At 50.4% G+C, this 19793-nt stretch overlaps 1 protein-coding gene across 3 annotated transcripts in view; it reads right to left on the reverse strand.

Moving 5' to 3' along the window:
• Positions 1–19793, reverse strand: part of STARD8 (StAR related lipid transfer domain containing 8) — an 82339-nt gene that overhangs the window by 11059 nt on the left and 51487 nt on the right. For 2 of the 3 annotated variants that reach the window (XM_070784795.1, XM_070784796.1), the window contains 2 exons: positions 3139–3210; positions 975–1056 (listed from right to left, as the gene is read on the reverse strand). In XM_070784795.1, coding sequence (XP_070640896.1) covers positions 975–1056; positions 3139–3210 — 154 coding nt within the window. The remainder of the gene's footprint in view (positions 1–974; positions 1057–3138; positions 3211–19793) is intronic. The other variant, XM_070784797.1, reaches the window with a different exon arrangement.

The following is a 19793-nucleotide window of genomic DNA, read 5'->3' on the forward strand; positions in this document are numbered from 1 at the left end:
CAAAGCAGGGTTCACCCAAGGGTCACAAGCCACCGAGCCTGCAGGGACTAGCCTAGGACGCTAGGAAGATGCCGTCCACTGCTTCACATGCTCAAGACATCAAAACATCTCCCAAGTCCCTGTGTTCATGAAGGTTTCAGTGCTAGACATGATGCTGTAGAAATTATGGGCTCTTGTCCTCTAGGAACTTACAGATGTGAGACAAAAAATAAAAACAACCACTACAGAGATGGGACACATTCAAGAACAGAGCAGACAGAAGGCATAGAGGGCACACAGAGGGTGGGACGAGCAACTTCCCTGAAGGCAGGGGGTGCAGTCAGAGAGAAGTCTTGCTGGAGAACAGAAATGGGATTTGGATCGACAGAGAGACAGAGACTCCTATCCCAGTCTTCAACCAAAGCCTGTGACAAGGTAGAGAGGGAAATGGTCAATAAACAGACCAGTGCATGTGTGAGGGGTAGACTGAGGCTGATAAGGTTGGGCAGAGCCATGTTGCAAAAGGCCTCAGGTGTCATGCTAAAAAAGCTTTAGACTTCTTTCTGCAGACGGCAACATATTTCAAGCAGAGGAGCACTCACTGGGAAGCTGACTCTGGTGGCTCTTGTGGAGTTGTATCAGAGCAAGGATGGGAATGCAGAGATGGAAGATAGGAAGGCCAGTTAGAAGGATGGATCCAAGAAGTCGTGGTTTGGCCTCAAAAAGTAGAGGGGGACAAATTAGAGGAATGTTTGGAGGCTCTAACTGAAGGGAAATAAAAGGCCAAAGACCTTGGCTTTCTAGTGCCTGGGGGTGGGCAGTGAGGATATCACAGGCACAGAGACAGAGTGAAGAGTGAAGAGCATGAGAGCAGCAGATAAGCTTTGTTAATAGGCAGGTTACTCTGTCAGGGGGGCAAGGATGGCTTTTTTTTCCCACGAGGAAGCCCCAAGCCAGGCCCATGACCTCCCAGGCCTAGCCCTTAGCCCCCCTACCTGCACAGGGCCCCCAAAGAGTCCTCGTCCAAAAAACTGTGGTCCTTCTTCACAGAGCCAATATCCACAGGAAACAAACCTTCTGTATGGCAGAGAAAAGCAGAGATGAGTCTAGAGCAGCAGGTTAGAAACTCAGTGCCAGGGACCCTGCAGTGAGAAGAAGGGGGAGCAGGCAGAAGGGAGCCAGGCAGGCGAGAGCTGAGGAGGAGGAGAAAGGCTGCAGTGAAGGAGGGACCCAGGGAGCTCACGGTTGGCCACAGGGGGAAGATCAAGGAGAAGACAGAAAGGTCAAGCTGGACAAGAGGACCCATCAGTCAGTGAGGCAGGTTCATGTGGGAGGCTGCTCAAGACGGGGAACCTCCTCTCTGGCCCAAGGTGAACCAGGGGGACCAGGGAAAGAACAAGGACACTGTGCAGTCAAACAATAGCTCCCTTTCCCTTCTGCTCAGAGCAAGAGCACCTGCTCCCTGGGGTTTGAGAAGGGAAAGGGGGAGAGGAAGGAGCGGAGGAAGAGGAGAGAATACCTGCAAAATCTCACACCTCTCTGCCTACTGGTAAAACAAGCCCATGAACTCATTTACTAATGTTAATTGAGCACCAACTTTCTGCTAGACACTGGGGACACAACAGCGAATGAGACAAAAATGATCCAAGCTTTCATGGAGTTTGCGCTCTCACAGGGGCAACAGATGGTGAACAGTATGCGAGAGAAACAAAGTACGCTGTTACAAATGCTAGCAAAGACATGAGCCAGGGTGACAGGGTAAAGAGAGGCCTTACTAAGGCTGAGCCCTGAAGAGCAAGAAGGGGTCAACTGGGCCAGGAGTCTGGGAGAAAGTCTCCAGCAGGACCAAAACTAAGGCTCCAAGGAGGGCGAGAGTCTGGTGTGAGCAGGTGGTAGGAAGAAGCCCAGAGAGTAGTGAGCAAAGTGGAGAGAAGCACGTGGAAGCTGGGCGATGCAGTTTTGTCGGCTAGAACAAAGCGTTGCCGCTCACTTCATTTTGGGTGTGCCATGAAGCCCACGGAGGAGTGAGTGACAGAGTGGAGTGGGGTATACTGTGGTCAGGCCTGCACTCCCTGGGTCACTCTAGCTGCTGAACATCAGAGTAGAGGACGGAGTGTAGAAAGGAGGCTGTAGCACTAGGCTGGGCGAACAGATCACACTAATGTGACAGTTAAGGCCATATGAAGTGGATAGATTCAAGATATAGTCTGGAGGGAGCAGGGTCTTGCTGAAGGGTTAGATACAGGCACAAAGGAAAAGAGAACCAGAGGATGATGTCGGGATGTGGGGCTTAGGTGGTGGTGGCGCCATCAGGTGGTAACATCTTAGACAGCTGTCAGACAGCTGAGCAAAGATACTGAACTGAGAGTTGAAGCGATGAATCTGGAGTTTGGGCCTAAGGGCTGGACAGAGAGACATTGGGGAGTCATCAGAATATACATGGTGCTCAGAAAAGGATCTCCTCAGAGATAAATGTCCACAGAGAAGAAGGGCTAGGACAGAGCCCTGGGACACTCTAACAATGAGAACAGTTAGAGGAAGCTGAGCCGGTGAAGGAGACTGAGAGTGGCTGCCAGAAAGCCGGGAGAAGAGGGTAGTCCAGGAGCTGGAATGGCCAACTGCACTGAATGCTACTGCGAGATTAAGTCAGGTCTGAGAAGTGACCGCTGAATTTGACCACATGTAGGTCCCTGGTGAACTTGACAAGGACTGTTTTGTTAGTGAGGTGGGGATGAAGCCAAGATACAAGTGGGGATGTGGGAAGAATGGAAACAGCAAGTATGAACAACTCTAGAGAAAAACAGAAAAATGAAGGAAAGCAGAGAAATAAGGCCGTTGAGAGGGGAGGTGAAAGCAGGGCTACCCGAGTGCACCCTCCATGTTACGTCTACATAAATACCTTCCCTGGGAGCTGTGCAGCACAGCAGCCCTGCCTGAGACAAGGTGCTTTAACATATGGGAGACCCCAGAACTTGTGAGAGCTGATGAGAAGGCAGGAGAAAAGACAGGACAGAGGTTGTAACGATGGGAGCAGGCCAGGATAAACAGCTTCTTGTGTGGTGGGAGAAAAAAAATCTTACGGGCCCCATGTTCCAACTGAAAAATGGAGGGATAAGGCAACTCTGGGGTGGGGCAGGGGGAACCACTGAGTGACCTTACCTTCAAAAAGCTGAGCATACTTAGGGAAGCCTGTTGCTCGGAGCCACCTGCATGCTTTTTTGGCCTCAGCTTCTAAAACAGATGAGAGGAAGAGAGACAGGCAGAGGAAGAAGGTTAGCAGGTGCTGGCGGCAAGCCACCCTGGATATGCACACTTGAACCTCCAGCAGGGAAGCACCTATAGCTCTGGTGACCTGGAAATGACAAGAGAAGCACAAAGGAGCTATCGCATTCCCTCCATGTCACAGCTAGGATTTCCTTTCTGCTCCCCAAACCCTACTCCCTGGATGTGGTGGGACACCTCTCTCACACCGTATTCTCTGCCCAAGAACAGGACCACCACCAGCAACAACTCTAAGGAACATCTGGGGTCAAGGAATACTGCCAGGGGAAGAAACCACCACTGTGTCTTCATCCACTCCTTCCCCCACCACTGGGGGGGCACCCCCTTCCACAGCCCAGGTCCAGCTAGGGATACAAAATGTTCAACAGCGTTATTCTGTTTTCCATCATCATACCTAGTATTCCCCAGCATTCTGATAACAAATCTCATTTAACAGACACCATAAGCTGTGCGGATTTTAATATGCTTATTTTACACATATCCAAATAGGTTCAGAAAGGAAGGGCTCATCTGTAAGTCTCACACCATAAGGCAGTAGTGCAGAGGCCAGAGTTCAAGCTCAGTGTGATCCCCGCTCAAGGTTCCGACCCCTTCTAACAAAGCAGCTCTTCTCCCCCATCACCAAGGTCCAGGTGAGGATGCCTCCATCCTCATGGGGCTTCCCCGGACTGCTCCAGCCCTCCCCCATGGCTTGGCCTCTTTGTGGCACAACCCAATGCTGACTGTCCAGCTGACAGTGCTGGCTTATGGGAGTCTTGGAGGGCAATGGCTGGGTTAGCCTCCCAACTCTGCCCTGGGAGTGCCTGGCACAGGGTAAGGTACCCCTGATAGCCTCAGTGGAGACTTGCAGGTGGACTAAAGCCACAGTGGAGGCGCTCCTGGCCATGGCAGGCTGAATATCTGCAGCAGAACCCTGGGACTGCCCAATTCCCCACCCATGGTGCCAGGGAGCAGTGGGGCTGGGACCATGGGAGCTGTCATTGATGTTGGGGCCACAGAGAGGCTGCCGCCTCTGCAGAGCTGCTCTGCCCATGGATTCCTGCCCCCACATTTCTTCCACTTCCTTACAGACTATAACCAGGAGCCTCCAAGGAGACTGGTGGGGATTTTCCAAGACAGGAAGAGCTCTCTCCCCAGTGGTCTCCCACAGGGAAATCCAAGATGAGATTCTGGCAGCCAGGAATCATAAGTAAAGGACACAAATGTATTTCAGAGATCCTAGGTGGGTAGACAAGGGAAGGAAGAATGTGGGAAGGTGGAAGTTGGTCGGAAAAAGATAGCCTGACCAAGGGTCACTAATGAGGAGTTGTTGCAGAGAAGAAAAGCCTCTGAAGCCTCTGGAGCCCCTAAGGGCTTAATGGGCCAAGGGCAGGGGTGGGAATGAACACTCTGCATTTCTGAGAGCGTGTGCATTGGTTGCTGCTGTCCCAGTATCTGTCTCTGCAAGTAACTGTAGCCAAGTTTGCTCATGTCCGTGATCCACATAGATCAGTGTGGGACCATGCACCCGGATACACTCCCCCTCAGCCACCTCAGTCTGTACCCACACCTGCATCTGTGTGCACACGTGTTTTACGTCACTATAACCTTCTAACCTATGACAGAGATTTAGGAATCATGAGGACCTCTGAGAGGTACTGGAAAGTGTTTGCTCCCACAGAGCCCAGCTAGCAGTACCTCAGCCCCTCTGGCAGGGGGCAATGCTAGACCAGAAAAGGATCTGGATCTCTAGGTCAGTGGTGATCCGGGGACATAGTGAGAACAGCCCTAAGGAACTTCACTCCAGCCCAGGCCGCATTTGACGGACATGGTTTTGCTGGTAGGACAGCTGAGCCAGCTGCCACAGCCACTTCCCTGTCTTTTGCTCCTACCAGCCCCCCGGGAAAAGGCCACCCGAGGCAGGGGGACCACCCTTCAGGATCAGGTCTGCATGTCAGGAACACACACTCGAAGACCACTGTAGCCTCTGGTCACTCATGGCTTAGAGGCAGAACAAGGAGGAGGCAGCAGAGGGAGACACATCCAGATGCCCTTCCTGAGCCTGGAGGAGATGGAAGACGGCAGAAATGAAGTCCTGATCTTACACATCTGCACATTTCACCTGAGTCACAAGGGGCCGTGGGAGAGGGGAAGGCTGCCCACTACCCTAGTGCTTGGCAGTAGCCCTGGCCAGGGTTGGTGGGAAGGGAACCAGCTCACTCAGGTGGGTGCCAAGGCTTTTCATTCATACATAGAGCCCTCTGTGCTGTGCTGTGCTTAGTCGTTCAGTCTCATCCTACTCTTTGCGATCCCATGGACTGTAGCCCACCAGGCTCCTCTGTACATGGGGATTCTCCAGGCAAGAATACTAGAGTGGGTTGCTATCCTCCTGGCGATCTTCCCAACCCTGGGATCGAACCCAGGTCTCCCACATTGGGAGCCCAAGAATTGGGAAGCCCAAGAATACTGGAGTGGGTAGCCTAGCCCTTTTCCAGAAGATCTTCCTGACCCAGGAATCGAACCATGGTCTCCTGCATTGCAGGCAGATTCTTTACCAGCTGAGCTACCAGGGAAGCCCTTAGAGCCCTCTAGCTTCCTGCTATTCAAAGTGTGATCATTGGACTAGCGGCATCGGCTTCACCTTGGAACTTGTTAGAAAGGCAGAATCCCAGACTTTCTGAAACAGAATCTACATTTAAGTAAGTCCTTGAGTGATCTGCATGCACATTAGAGTTTGGGAAGCACTGGCACAAATCAGCTAGCTCAGGGATTTTCACCCGTGGACGCACATTAGAATCAACTAGGAAGCTTTGTAAAACTACCAATCCCTGGGAGCCCCACCCCCAGAGGCCGATTTAATTGATCTGTGGTAAGACTCTCCAAATCAGTATTTTTTAAAAGCTACAGTATAGACATACTGGAAATGGCCCAAGGGACTTTACCAAATCACACAGAATTAAGTGTCACAACTGAAATTACTACCATCTTTTAATTCCATGTCCTGTGCTCTTTCCATTGCATTATGGCACTTGCCTTCAGATGCCACATAAACAAAAGGCTTAGATTCAAAGGAACCAACTCCAGGTCCCCAAACTTTTTTCTGCCCTTCTGATCTAGTGGAGTGACAAGTCTGAGTTCAAATCCTGGTCAGTCACTTGCTCTCTGACTAAGCAGTCTGACTAGCTAATTCTCTAACTTTGGGCAAGTTGTTTAACCTCTCTATGACTCAGTATTCTTTTCTGTAAAATGACAAAAATAGAATCCACCTCTAATAGCTACTGAGAACATTAAATAAAATACCAGGGATAAAAAGCACTGGCACATTGTACCGAGCATTCAGCAGAGAGTTACTACCCAACACTGACAGGAGGGTCCCAAGGAAAAAGAGAAAATGGGAGAAAAAGACCCAACTAGTATTCTTTTCTGGGCCTGGATAATGGCTGCATCTATACCTCTGTCAGAATTAGAACTAGATGGCTCAAGGAAGTGAGAGTAGGAGGCAGAATTATCAAAGAGGCCACAATAATTCCAAAAGACAAAGCAGCCAAGGAGTTAGAAGCAGGGTCTGAATGAATCCTCAACAGCACCTCCTGGCAGGAATCTAAAGAATGTAATGGCTTATTACCTGCCAGGATGTCAGGGACATTGGCTCCTGACAATAGACCACCTCACAGAGGCTTGAGAGGCCCTGAGGCTCCCTCCCAGATGGAGTGGTCAGGGGCTTTTGTCTTAGTGATTAAGGGCTGAGCTAAGGTGCTTTGCTTTGTCCTTCCCACCAATCCTAGCCTGGCCAGGCTGGGGCCAGGAGTGACCACCCATCCCCAGTAGTCAGTCATTCTCCCTGGGACTGGGGCTCAGGGAGCCCAGACCAACGATTGCCTTATGTGCCTGGCAGGAAGAGTGACACTGGGCAGGCTGAGACGAGTGATGGAGGAATGTCTGTGGCCCCTGGTCCTGCCTGTGTCCAGATGTGCGAATTCCAACAGTTTTAACTACTATGTTCTGCAGGCCATTTTGCTGGCCAAGACTAGGGTAATATGCCAGGACAGGTCAGGGACTGCATCCAGCTGGCACAAGCTGTATTCCACTAAGATTTAAGCCGAGATTCCCTGGGGAGGGGCCCAGCCGATCCCCTCAAGGGTTGGGGGAGAGGACATACTAGAATGCTCCAGAGTCAATCATGCCTCAGTCTCCCAGAGGGAACGACAAAGAAGAACTAGCTGAGCAGCAGTGTACTGTCTCAGGGGTAAATGACAGTATCTACACCTACACTTCCACAGGCCACATCCAGGGATCCTCTTAGCACTGCACATTTTTCTATACAGAGGAGGATACAATGAAGAGAAAAGCAGGGCTTCTGTTTTAGAGAAACTCTACATGAACAAGGGAAGAGTTTATGTACTCAGGAAAAAGGCAGCACTATTTCCCACTGAGGAAATACAATAACACCCAAAGATGATACCTGAGTTGGAGAAAAAGCTTTGTCCAATCAAGCTGACTCTCCCACTTGCTGCCTAAATCATCATATGCAACTTGCTTTACTCTCTAAGCTTTGGTTTCCAAATCTACAATTTGGGGACTAACAACTTTACTGCCTACCTCTGAGGTTACTGTGTGCATCTGGCTGGGTTCTGTCTGATTTTGAGAGGCTGTATGAAAGTTATCATCAGAGAGGGCTGCTTTTAATAAGACAACTTGAACTTTGTATCCAGAGTCTTTAAAGTTCAGTTCAGATTGTGTCCTAGGTATAAAGAAGTGGGAAAGTGAGCTAGGAGAAGAAAAGACAATCAACAACTAAGCTGCCAGAACTCGGGTCTCATCCAGCCACTCTCCTCACTCGCCAGTCACCCCTCTTCACACCACTGTCGGGGAACTCAAGGCCTTTATGCCTTTGGTTACCCTGTGGGCTGTGAGATAGCTGCTGCCCAAGTCCTGGTTCAGCGTGCTCCCTCCCAACCCAAAATCCGGCTCAGGCCTCAGGACTGGGCAAGATCCAGGGCCTAGGACAAGAAAGGGGTAGATGTTACAGAGGCCCAAATCAAAGTGTTCTTGTTACTACCAGAGCAGTCCCCTCTCGATTTGGGCTACATATTATAATCTGGGGAACTTGAAAATGCCAGTGCCCGAGGCCCAATTAAATCATGACCAATTAAATCAGACTCTCTGGAGATATAATTAGTTTTGTTTTGTTTTTGAGAGCTCTCCAGGTGATTTGAAAGCACACCCAGGATCGAGAACCGCTGCCCAAAACAGACATAACCTGGTAAAAAAAGCCACAGCATAGGTCTTCAGAAAGATTCTATCCAGAGGCTACACTCAGGCCTGTTCTTATCACTGGCTCATGCTCTCTTTGGGGCCAACGAACAGTGATGTGAATGCATGTGATAGACATCTGCAGGTGTCTGTGAAGGCAATTTATTCAGTTAGCTGACTTATTCCACGAGGCAGCTTTCAACAAACTTGGTTTCGTTTCTCTTACTTAGCTGCCTATTTGGAAGGGCATCTCCCCCGTGGCCCTCAATGCAGGATGAGTGATAGTCAGTCATGTCAGATTCTTTGTGACCACATAGACTGCAGCCCACCAGGTTCCTTTGTCCATGACATTCTCCAGGCAAGAACACTGGAGTGGGTTGCCATTTCCTTCTCCAGGGTGAACGCAGGATGGGTATCTCCAAAACAAGGTTTGTTTCAGCATGGTGTCTCCCACCTCCAGTGAGCCTAGGGGAAAGAGCCAATGTTCAGAGGGGTGAAGAAAGCCCTGGGAGGCTGCTGTCTATGTGACAACCCAAGGTCCCAGGTTATCTATGTGACAACTCAAGTTTCCAGGGTGGACTCTGTGAGGCCAAGCTGGTCGCCAAGGTAGGCAGAGGGGCCACTGACCACTCGTCTTGCTGTTGCACGTGGGAAATGCCAAGTCCTAGCAAAGAGCTTCTCAGATCATTTCTCTTGGTTGATGCAGCTCTCAGTTCTTCTGCCCACCCCTATTCCTAGAGAGGGACCTCACTTGAGGAGGTGTTGGCCTTCCAGCAGAGGGCTCGGATCTCAGCTGACCCCAAGTGCTTGTGACCTGCTCCTTCCACTCTCCCATAAGATTACACTAAGGGGCCTTGGCCACGAGAAATGTGTCCACTCAGCCCCGAGGCAGTACTTCATTTGAATTTGCACAAAGGGGTCTGTGGGATTTGTTCTGACCCTGGCAAAGGTGCTGCAACAGGTGACCACCCAGATATGCACCTCTCTGTCTGGGAGACTGATGGAGAAGGGCCTTCACAAGGGCCAAGACTAAGAGTTGTCATGGATGCCGGGACTGTCAAGACTTCCCCTCCTGACCTTGCAGCGGACATGCCGGGGTCTACCATGCTCTGTCTACTGGGAGGTCAGGTGTACTGGTTGTCTCTCCTGCTCTTAGCTGGAATCACAACTCTAACTAGGTTCTTCCAGGGGAGGGGGAAAGGGAGACTGAGACCAAAATAACTCTTATCCCACATTCCAACCGTTGCAGGAGGGGTGCCGCAGCAAGGACTGCTGATGTCAAGTGGCCGAGCTTGATAGTGCTAGACACTGACTGGCCTCTGGTGGCTGGGCAGAACTCGGGGCCCCTGCTGCACCTGTTCGGATGTGAGCCCTGGTCTCAGCTAGAGCTACTGTGGGACTGGGTGGCAACAAAATGAAGCCACAAAATCTACTTGCTGGCCAGTGGCAGGTTCACAGGTGTGGCCCTCCTTCTCTAACACTCCATGTCCATGCCATGGCCATGAGGCCACAAGGATTCTCAACCAGAGACAATTTAACCCCCCCACCCATCACTACCACAGGAGACCTTGGGCAATGTTGGGAGACATTTTTGGTCATCACAACTGGGGAAGGATGCTGCTAGTATCTACCGAGTAGAGGTCAGGGATGCTACTAAACATCCTATAATGCACAGGACACCTCCCATAATAAAAGAAAGCTTGACTCCAGACCTGAAGTGTAAGAGACCAGGAACAGCAGCTTCCTTCCACCTTACCTGGGGGCCTCAAGCACCTCCAGGCAGCCCCAGCCCACCTTGGGGATGTCCTGAGAAGTGAGGTGAAGAATGAATGCAATGTTCACTGTAGGTCCCTTATCTCTGGACACTGTGGACCCCTTTCAGCATCAGCCAGGGGAGGTGACAGTTCTTATTTTTGGAGTTTTTATAAATATGGAAGTGATATAAGGAACTTCCAACTGTGCTCTGTCTCCACACACATACACAAAGCTGTAGCCCAAGCTGCAGTATGCAGCCATAAGTGGAGGAGGGCCATGAGGGCCCTGTGGCTAAGCCCGACTTCTGGCCTGCTGGGGCTGCTTGAGAATTTGGGTCCAGAGGTGGCCCGGTCTGTGGTCTCCTAGGCAAGCACTTGATGCAGCAGAGCCAAAGCAGACAGCTGACATTTTGCCTGGCACAGGGCTTCCTTGTGAAAGTGAAGGTCAAAGCTGTCACCTGCTCTGCCACAGAGGCTCCATTAGCTTTCTTGCCCTCAGGGGATCCTGTCCCCTATCCGGATCATCCCAGGTGCTCTGACAAGGTCATGGGAGACAAGGAAAGACAGGTGTTTTAATAATTCACGTGCTACTCCATCACTTCCAGTTCCCAGCCTGGAGGCAAGAGATACCAGCCTAACTGGTATGGGGCAGATGGAACTGCCCTCCACTGTGGTATGGGTGAACAGGGTACTGGATCCAAAGTCAGGAGAACTACATTCTGATCTTAGCTCCACTAGGAACCTGTCAGATGACCTTGGGCAAGCCAGTACCTCCATCTAAGTGGCAGTTTCCCTATCTTTCAATGGCCACTCACCAAAATCTAGACCCAGAACAGAAGTATGTGTGATTGGTAGAGAGGGGAGCCTCCTCTTGCATGCTCTCTTCTGGGAGACTCAAGAAAGAACCCTCAATAGGGACCAAGAACAAACCCATCTTTCCCTTCCAATTCAGCTCTCCTGATTTCTGGCCTCCAAAGGCACCAAACATTAAGGCTTAAACCTCTAGTCAGGCTGGTCTGTCCTCTCTCTGCTCATGTATTTAGCCACCAAATTCTATCCATTTTTCCATCCAACAGTCACGATTTCCCATGCCCAATCGTGCTCCAGGTTCTCATGCCTGGATTATTTCCGCCCTGCAAGTTCCCAGCCTCCAGGCTGTCCTTTCAACAGGTCATCCTGCCAGCTTCTTCTCCAAAGAGCCCAGCTCTGACCTGGCCACTCTCCTAGTCTGCAACCTAATGGGCTCCCCACTGCCCACAGCTGGGGCAGACATCAAACTGATTTCTACCTCCACACTCAAGACCCGGCCTGACTTGAAGCTGCAAATTCCTATTATTTATCACGATGAAGGTCAGACACCCTATCCCATGAAGACTTCATTCCCTGATCTCTCACCAACCCCCTAACACCCAGTTAAATTAAGTGCCCCCCCCCCGAATATTTCCATTACCTTCTCGACAGCATGTATCTGTTTCCCCCATTCCACTGGAGCTCCAACAATTGGGTCCTTTGTATCTCAGTCTCCCCAGTGCTATGTGGTGTAGGCTACTGCATGCTCTGGCAACACCTAGATAGGAAGTCCTGTTTCCCAACTAAACATCGTGCAGACCTTTGACTTCACCCCCTCCTCTGGCATCTCCACAGTGGGGACACAGAACTGAGCTGCTGCTGCTGCTAAGTCACTTCAGTCGTGTCTGACTCTGTGCGACCCCATAGACGGCAGTCCACCAGGCTCCCCCGTCCCTGGGATTCTCCAGGCAAGAACACTGGAGTAGGTTGCCATTTCCTTCTCCAATGCATGAAAGTGAAAAGTGAAAGTGAAGTCGCTCAGTCGTGTCCAACTCCTAGCGACCCTGTGGACTGCAGCCTACCAGGCTCCTCTGCCCATGTGATTTTCCAGGCAAGAGTACTGGAGTGGGGTGCCATTGCCTTCTCCACAGAACTGAGCACGCATCTGCAACTCAGCAGACTGGCTGACTGGCAGCCCACCTTGCCCCAGGGCAGAAACCATACATTCAGGAACCAAGGACCAAAGGTGTGAGAATAGAAGATAAACTCTGGATGAGGGTGGAGGCATTCTGCCTCATGGAGCACTTAGCTCTCCCATCCCAAGCTCCTGTGAGCACGCAAACTTACTTAAGAGAAGGGACATCCACCATCTTCTGCTTCCCTTTCCTGTTCTGCAAAATGTTGGTGCTCACCTGTTTTGACCCTGTACCACCACTTCTACATCCCAACCCCCCTTCCTAAACCCAACTTCCCTTTCCTCTTGCTGAGGCCAAATATAAACTTCTGGGCAGGAAATGCCTTGAAGGAGCTTGGCCCCACCCTGAGATCCAGAGAAAATTGTCTCTGACAGAAAAGATATAGGCCTGAGAGAAGTAGCCTCCTCAGGCCAGGTCTGCTCTCCTCTGGAAGCCAACAGACACAAGCCTGCCTTGGAGCCCAGCAGTGGCCAAAGGGAGGGCTGGGACAAGGAGTTCAAAGGAGAAGGTGGGGACAGGGGTGATGATAGGAATGCTCAGGCCATGGTGAGGTGAAGGGAAGGAAAACCCCAAAGAGCGGCCTGATGGCCGTGTTAGGACTCCAGAGCATACAGGTTCTGCAGTACGGTGAGTGGGAAGAGTAACAAGCTAGTGATCTGAAGACCTGACTTTTAGTCCTAGCTCTGCTACTTCTCAGCTCTGGCTGTGATCATTATTGATAACAATTTTTATGATACTGAATGTAATTATGTTGTGCATTAAGAATAATTCATGATAGACACTAATATTTACTTACTATGTGCCAGACCCTGAGCTAAGGACTTTATATAGATCATACTGGATAAGACTTTATTTCTCTATGCCACAGTATCCTCATCTGTCAAGTAGCATTACAATCATAGTACTGACAAAATGAGGTATTTGCAAATATAAAATGAGATAATAATCATAGCAGCCAAAGGGCAACAAGTCATCATTATTGTCCCAGGCATTAGATTAGGTACTTTTTATATGATTTATGTTATTGAGCCTTCATAACAACCCTGTGAGGTTAGTGCTCTGATAATATCTCTATTTGATCAATGAGAAAACTGAGGCCCACAGCTACAGAGTAATTTCCCAAGGTCATCAGTGAAGAAGTGGTGGTCCAAGATCCACACTGAGGCAGTCTGGCTCCAGAGTCAGAGCCACTACATTAGAATCCTCATTAAATAGGAGAAATCTTCTAGGCCACAGACATAAAAAAACATATACCAGTTTTTCTGCAGTATGAACCATTAACTTGAAGTAAGTTCCCAGTAGTAGAGAAGCACCTGATCATCCTGTATCTCTTTGGTCTCCACAACAGCCCTGTCCAAGGCTGGCCTGCTGGACAAAAGGGAAACTAAGGCTATGAAACGTCAGTTCAGTTCAGTTGCTCAGTCATGTCCAACTCTTTGTGGCCCCATGGACTGCAGCATGCCAGGCTCCCCTGAAAGGTCAAATGGTTTCTATTGGACTACAGATGAAACCAAGAAACTGAGTAAATGCCCACAGCCCTCCTGTTGATCTGTTCTCACGTCAGCATCCCCAGGCTCTCCCCTCCAAATCCACTCCCCCTTGGTTGCGTATTTATTCAACCAATATTACCTGAGCACCTACTCTGCACTGGGCCCTATGGTAGGCACCAAGGTCTGAAAACTGAACAAACATTGAACTCTCCTAGAGTACCTGGCAAGAGCTGGTACTAGGCCCTCCTTCTCAGGGAGGCAGAGGCTAAGATGGACTGTCCTTGAAGCACCCCCTGGAGCTCATTTGGAGGCAAGTAACAGAATGAGCTCGAAAGTAACGGAGCTGGCAGCTGGTAAAACCTGAGGGAAGTAAGCTCGCAGCACCCGAGAGCCCTGAGGTGGGAACACTGGAGGGAGGACTAGAGCATCTAGACAAAAGCCCCTCACATACATACCCAATTTAGCATGTGCCAGGCCAGCTGCAGGGCTCACAAAAGTGAATCCAGCCAGCTACCCACGTGCCCCTAACCACCCACACCTTCTAAATAATACAACCTGGTTGTGAAGATAGCTCACTAAAATGTCTCTTCTCCTAATGCCACCTAGCAGCCTGCTCTCCACCCTCAGTGCAGGAAAGTGCTAATCAGGCAGGCCTGCTGCCATCAGAACAATCCCCACTCCCTCCTGCACACCCGCCCCCACCTCAGCGCAGCTCTGCTTTAGATACCCAGCCCTCAGTGTTTTCTCTCCTCTTCATCTGTCAACCCTGGGGGTCTGGAACATGCAAGGACCTGGGGACTGTATGTACAGGACTCGGTGATTGCTGGTGGGTGTGGGGAGCAGTCAGGCAGGGGTGGGAGACTCGAGATTTGGCTCTTGCCTCCCAGGCAGGCATCTGGGAAAGGGAAGGGGAAAGCATGACACAGTCGCTAAGGATGTGGGTGGTGGACTCAGACTGCCTGTGTCCTGATCCCAGCTCCATCACCCTCGAGCCACATGACCTTGGGGAAGTTCTTTTAACCTCTCCCTGATTCAGTTTCTTCATACATAACATGGGGGTGATTATAGCAGTACCCACCTTACTGAATTGTCATGGGAGCTAAGTAAATTCAAATGTGTCAAGAATTGAGAAGAATTCCCTATTGTTCTTGGTGTTACCATTGTTACTAAGTCTCTTTCAGAGTGATAAATGTCACTAAAGGAGCCCGGAGGAAGGGAGCCCTGGAGGCAGGCACAGTCAGGAAGAGCTTTTCAGGAGGAGGCAGAACCTGAAATGACAGAAAAGTCCAGACTTAGGCCCGAGAGGTGGCAGGTTTGAGTATAGCATGTCTCCAAGTTAGTGAGAAATAGCAGTGACAAGGTGGAAGAAAGTACTACTAAACAACAGTAACAGTGAGAGTGCTACTTATACTATTGGATTTCATATTCAGCAACCCCTGAGGTAAGTACATACCTTCATCTCACAGCTGACAGAGGCTGGAGGCTCACAGAGGTTACAGAATTTGCCTAAAGTCACCCAGTGCTGCATTATACCAGAGTCGCCACTCCTCACACTGACACTGTCCTGCCCCGGGCATCCTGTGTACACTTCAGGGGGTGTTTTGCTTTGACTCCATTCTGGCCCCTTTCCCACATGACCCTCTCTGTTTGTCCCATTTACAAGACACTACTCAGGTGGGGGCTGCTCAGACCAGATGTTTGGGGCAACGTGCTTCCCAAGCTCATTGCCCTTGCCTGCCTGACTTGACTTCAACCTAGAGCAGAAAAGTTGGCTGCAAGTGCCTCTCTCGCACCTCAGACAGGCCTGCCTTTGCAGCCCAGATAAAGGACAGGAAATCCTCAGGCACCTCCCCTAGAGGTCCCTCCCTCTACCATGGGAACAGAACTACAGCCTGGGCAGAGGTTCCTCTGCAGTGGGGAAGCTGCCAAGTCAGCCCCAGCAGCCTTGGCTGCTGGGGTGTGGTTTGGGGGAAACGGGGAAGGCTGAGGGTCAGAAGACATGGGTTCCAAATCCTTCCTCCCTGGAGACCGAGTGCTTCCTCTCTCTGGGCCTCAGGTGGGGATCAGCCAGGAACCTGCTGCAGGGATCACATGGTCTATCTGACTGGGTTGCTCTGTGAACAGAATGCGGTCATGGAACTGAAAGTCCCTTGGAAACTTTAAAGAAATGGTAGGACTCATCACTGTCATCATCATTGACTGCTAGAGGCATGGCTGAGCTGGTGCTTCTCCCCATCTGATTCACACTTCTAGGACCCACTGTGGGCGTGGCTCAGACTCATTTCCAGCTTTGATGCTCCTTAAAATATCCCTTTCCTACACCCCCCACCAGCTCAAGAGACAAAAGCAAGTGGCAGAAAAGCAGGCTATATGGTCAGCCCCCACACAGTACAATGCAGTCAGCCCATCCCAGTGAGCACCTCCTCTCCTCAGGCTTGCCCTCAGATGTGGGGACACCAAGAAGAAGGCCATACCCTCCCAAGGGCACCACAGTCATGGGAGTTAGCTGGACCAGAATGACAAACAAATCAGAGAGAATTGTATGAGGTGTTTGGACCCAGGACTCCTGGGGTTCAGAATCAACCTGCTGGAGTCACCATGAAAAAGTAATGGAGAAGTCTGGAAAAGTTGAGGGTACAAATAAACGGAGGTGAGTAAGGGGCTCCCCAGAGCCACAAATGGTAGAATGTGCAAAGGCCAGTAATGAGGCTGGGAAGTACTGGTCCCAGGTCCCCTGAGGAACATTTGGAGGACCTGAGGCTGTTTGGCCTGGGGAAAACACAGAGGGACTCGGGTTCTATCCTTAGACATCCACAGATCAGAGAGAACAGATAGGGTCTAGGCGGTCCCAGGGGGCAGAGCTGGGACCCAGGGGTAAAAGCCAAAGGGAGACAGAGATCAGCTCAACATTGGGGGAAAGAAAAAAAAAAAAAAAAAAACTTTGGAGATTCCATGGATGTAAGCAACTGCCTTGAAACACTGTGCTCCTGCTTATTGAAAATGGGTGACAGGAACTGCTCGAATACTTGGAGCGAAAAACCCGAGCTACTGAAGGAGAGTTAGACCCAGTGCCCTCTAAAGGCCTTTCTTTCCTGAGCTCTGTCTGCTTCCTACCTCTAGTGTATTGCGGGAGAAGCATAAAGGTGACCAGAACTGGTTAGGCCCTTGGCCGGTTCCCACAGAGACCTGGGATCTCAGGAGCACTGCGGGCTGGTACTACACAGGGAGGGAGCAGGTCACTCATTAACTTGCGGCTGAATGGGTCGAGGGTGGCCACCTGGGGCAGACACAAGCATGAGGAGGGGCAAGAGAGCAAACTGCACAAAAGTCCACGCTCAAGGAAAACCCAAGCTATGGTAGTTCAAGGCCCTGCCAACCCTAACTGACCAGCCAGCCGAGAGTATTTAGTGACTAGGCATGGTACAATTTGAAACCCATTCACCTTTGCCTTGTGGATAAGGAAACGTTCTTGACTGGGAACGCAGAGTCTCACGGCTAGAAGGAAGCCTGGGAGACCACCAAGTCTATGTCATCTACCCAAGCTAGGCCCAGGGAAAGCATATTGTCTTTTCTGAAGTCACTCATGGAGAGGTAGCTAGAGAGAGGCACAACCAGAAGCCAGGTTTCCTGACCCTATCGCAGGCCCATGGGGTTCACTAAATGTTGGTTCCTTCTTGTCTCACTGAAACTGCAGAAAACTTGTGGTCTAGAGCAGTGGTGCCCAACTTTTTTGGCACCAGGGACTGGTTATGTGGAAGACAATTTTTCCACGGATGGGGGTGGGGGGGGGGGTTGGGGTTGGTTTCAGGACGATTCACGTGCATTACATTTATTGTGCACTTTATTGCCATTATTATTACATTGTGATATATAATGAAATAATTATATGACTCACAATAACACAGAATCAGTGAGAGCCCTGAGATTGTTTTCCTGCAACTAGACAGGCCCATCTGGGGGTGATGGGAGAGTGATGGGGAGCAGCTGTAAAGACAGATGAAGCTTTGCTCGCTCACCCACCACTCACCTCCTGCTGTGTGGCCCGGTTACTAATAGACCACAGACTGCTCCTGATCTGTGGCCTAAAGGTTGGGAACCCCTGGTCTAGAGCTATCTATATTGGACGTGTGTCCTAGCTTGATCCTTCCCAATTCCCACTGCTTGTCAAGATACAGGCTCTCTGAGGAATGCCTCCTCCTCCACTATGGAGGCCTCAGGTCTTATGTCCCAGTCTGGTGTGAAGGGACCCACAACTGGACTGAAAACAGACACACACAGCCCCACCCCAGCCCCAGTAATGGCGAACCCTTTGAGTGGGCATTTCTTGCTCTTTTAGACTTTCAAATTGAGATCAGGGATTCAACTGCTCCTTGAAACACCCCCACCCCCTATGACTCTGACGCCTAAAAAACCAAACAAACAAACAAAAACCTTACCCCATTGTCCATCTGAATTTCTATTAATTCAACTCCCTGCCTGTCTCTATAATACCACCCAAGATGCGTATGCATCCTTCAAGCAACGTGAATGACTACTTCTGTTTCCCCAAGTGAAAACACAGGGGCAGAAGCTTAATTGGCCCCAGAAGTTCTCATGCCTGAATGTTCATTAATGTCCCCTTGGGGGACGGTAAGGGCTTAAAATGGGGTCCCTTTAAGGCCTGGGGTGGACAAAGAGTTAGTTAATGGCCATCCCTAGAGGTGACTTTCCAAGGTGGTTATTATGTGGCTCAATCATTAACCACACAGTGGCAGGACCCTGGGTTGCTCAAAAGGAGCCACTCCTTTCCCAAGGACAGCCCAAGAGCAGGAGGCTCTGGGGTAGCAAGGCCTGGATGAGGGAAACTCTCCCTCAGCTACACAAGGGGGTGGAGGAGGGCTGGCCCGGATACGGAGGAAGTCAGCACACCCTTACTGGGGTGGGAGGGAAAAGCGAGACAGTGAGGGTTTTTATCATGAATGAGAGAGGAAGCTCCAAGCTGGGTCATGGTGATTAGATGACAAGCTGGGAAAGACGCTCATCCTGAATGCATCCTGTTTTGCTCTGAACTGGAACTGGCCTTGGGGGCCAGGGGCAGGGGAAGGCCAGGAGGTGAGAAGCCTCCCAGGAATTCTCCCAGGCCTGCGACCTCAAGCTCCCGGGTGGCCCTGAAACTAGGGAGGCCAGCAAGAAAGTCAGAACTCTCATTTACCCCTACAGAACTAAGGCATGCACATACTTTCCACAAGATTCCTCCACAAGTCAACCTTGGGAGCCCAAGCCCCAGAGCTGAAACCTCAGAGACAGTGGCAGGCACTTTAAAACAAGGGGGCTAGGGCTCCATAATCCCTCCAACTCAGACCATTCGTAGGCCTCTCTTTCAAGGTTCAGCTCAAATGTCACTGCCTCTGTCAGTCACCTTCCCATCGGTCAAAATTCACTGTTGCCCAGGTCAGTCTTCCCAGGGCAAAACATCCTCAACAACGGGAAATATGAACTGCTAGAGTATTTGATGATATTAAGGAACTGTTTTCAGGTGAGATAGTGGTGCAGTATCTATCATTTGAGTCTCTATCATTCATACCGGAGAAGGCAATGGCACCCCACTCCAGTACTCTTGCCTGGAAAATCCCATGGACAGAGGAGCCTGGTGGGCTGCAGTCCATGGGGTCGCTAAGAGTCAGACATGACTGAGTGACTTCCCTTTCACTTTTCACTTTCATGTATTGGAGAAGGAAATGGCAACCCACTCCAGTGTTCTTGCCTGGAGAGTCCTAGGGACGGGGGAGCCTTGTGGGGCTGCTGTCTATGGGGTCGCACAGAGTCGGACATGACTGAAGCGACTTAGCAGCAGCAGCAATAGCAGCATTCATACATATAATATGTAATATGACTATTTATAGACAAATTGATAAGGTGTCTGGGATTCATGTCAAAATAACAAGAGAGTGAAGTATAAATAGGGAAGGATTGGCCATGTGTGGCTAATGGGACTTTACTCCATCGATCATCTCTACTTTTATGTATGTTTGAAATTCTTCATAATAATTTTTTAAAGCCCTCACCAAGGTAAAGGCTTGGTGTGTCATGTA

This window comes from Bos indicus, chromosome X (genome assembly GCF_029378745.1).
Source record: "Bos indicus isolate NIAB-ARS_2022 breed Sahiwal x Tharparkar chromosome X, NIAB-ARS_B.indTharparkar_mat_pri_1.0, whole genome shotgun sequence".
NCBI lineage: Eukaryota > Metazoa > Chordata > Mammalia > Artiodactyla > Bovidae > Bos > Bos indicus.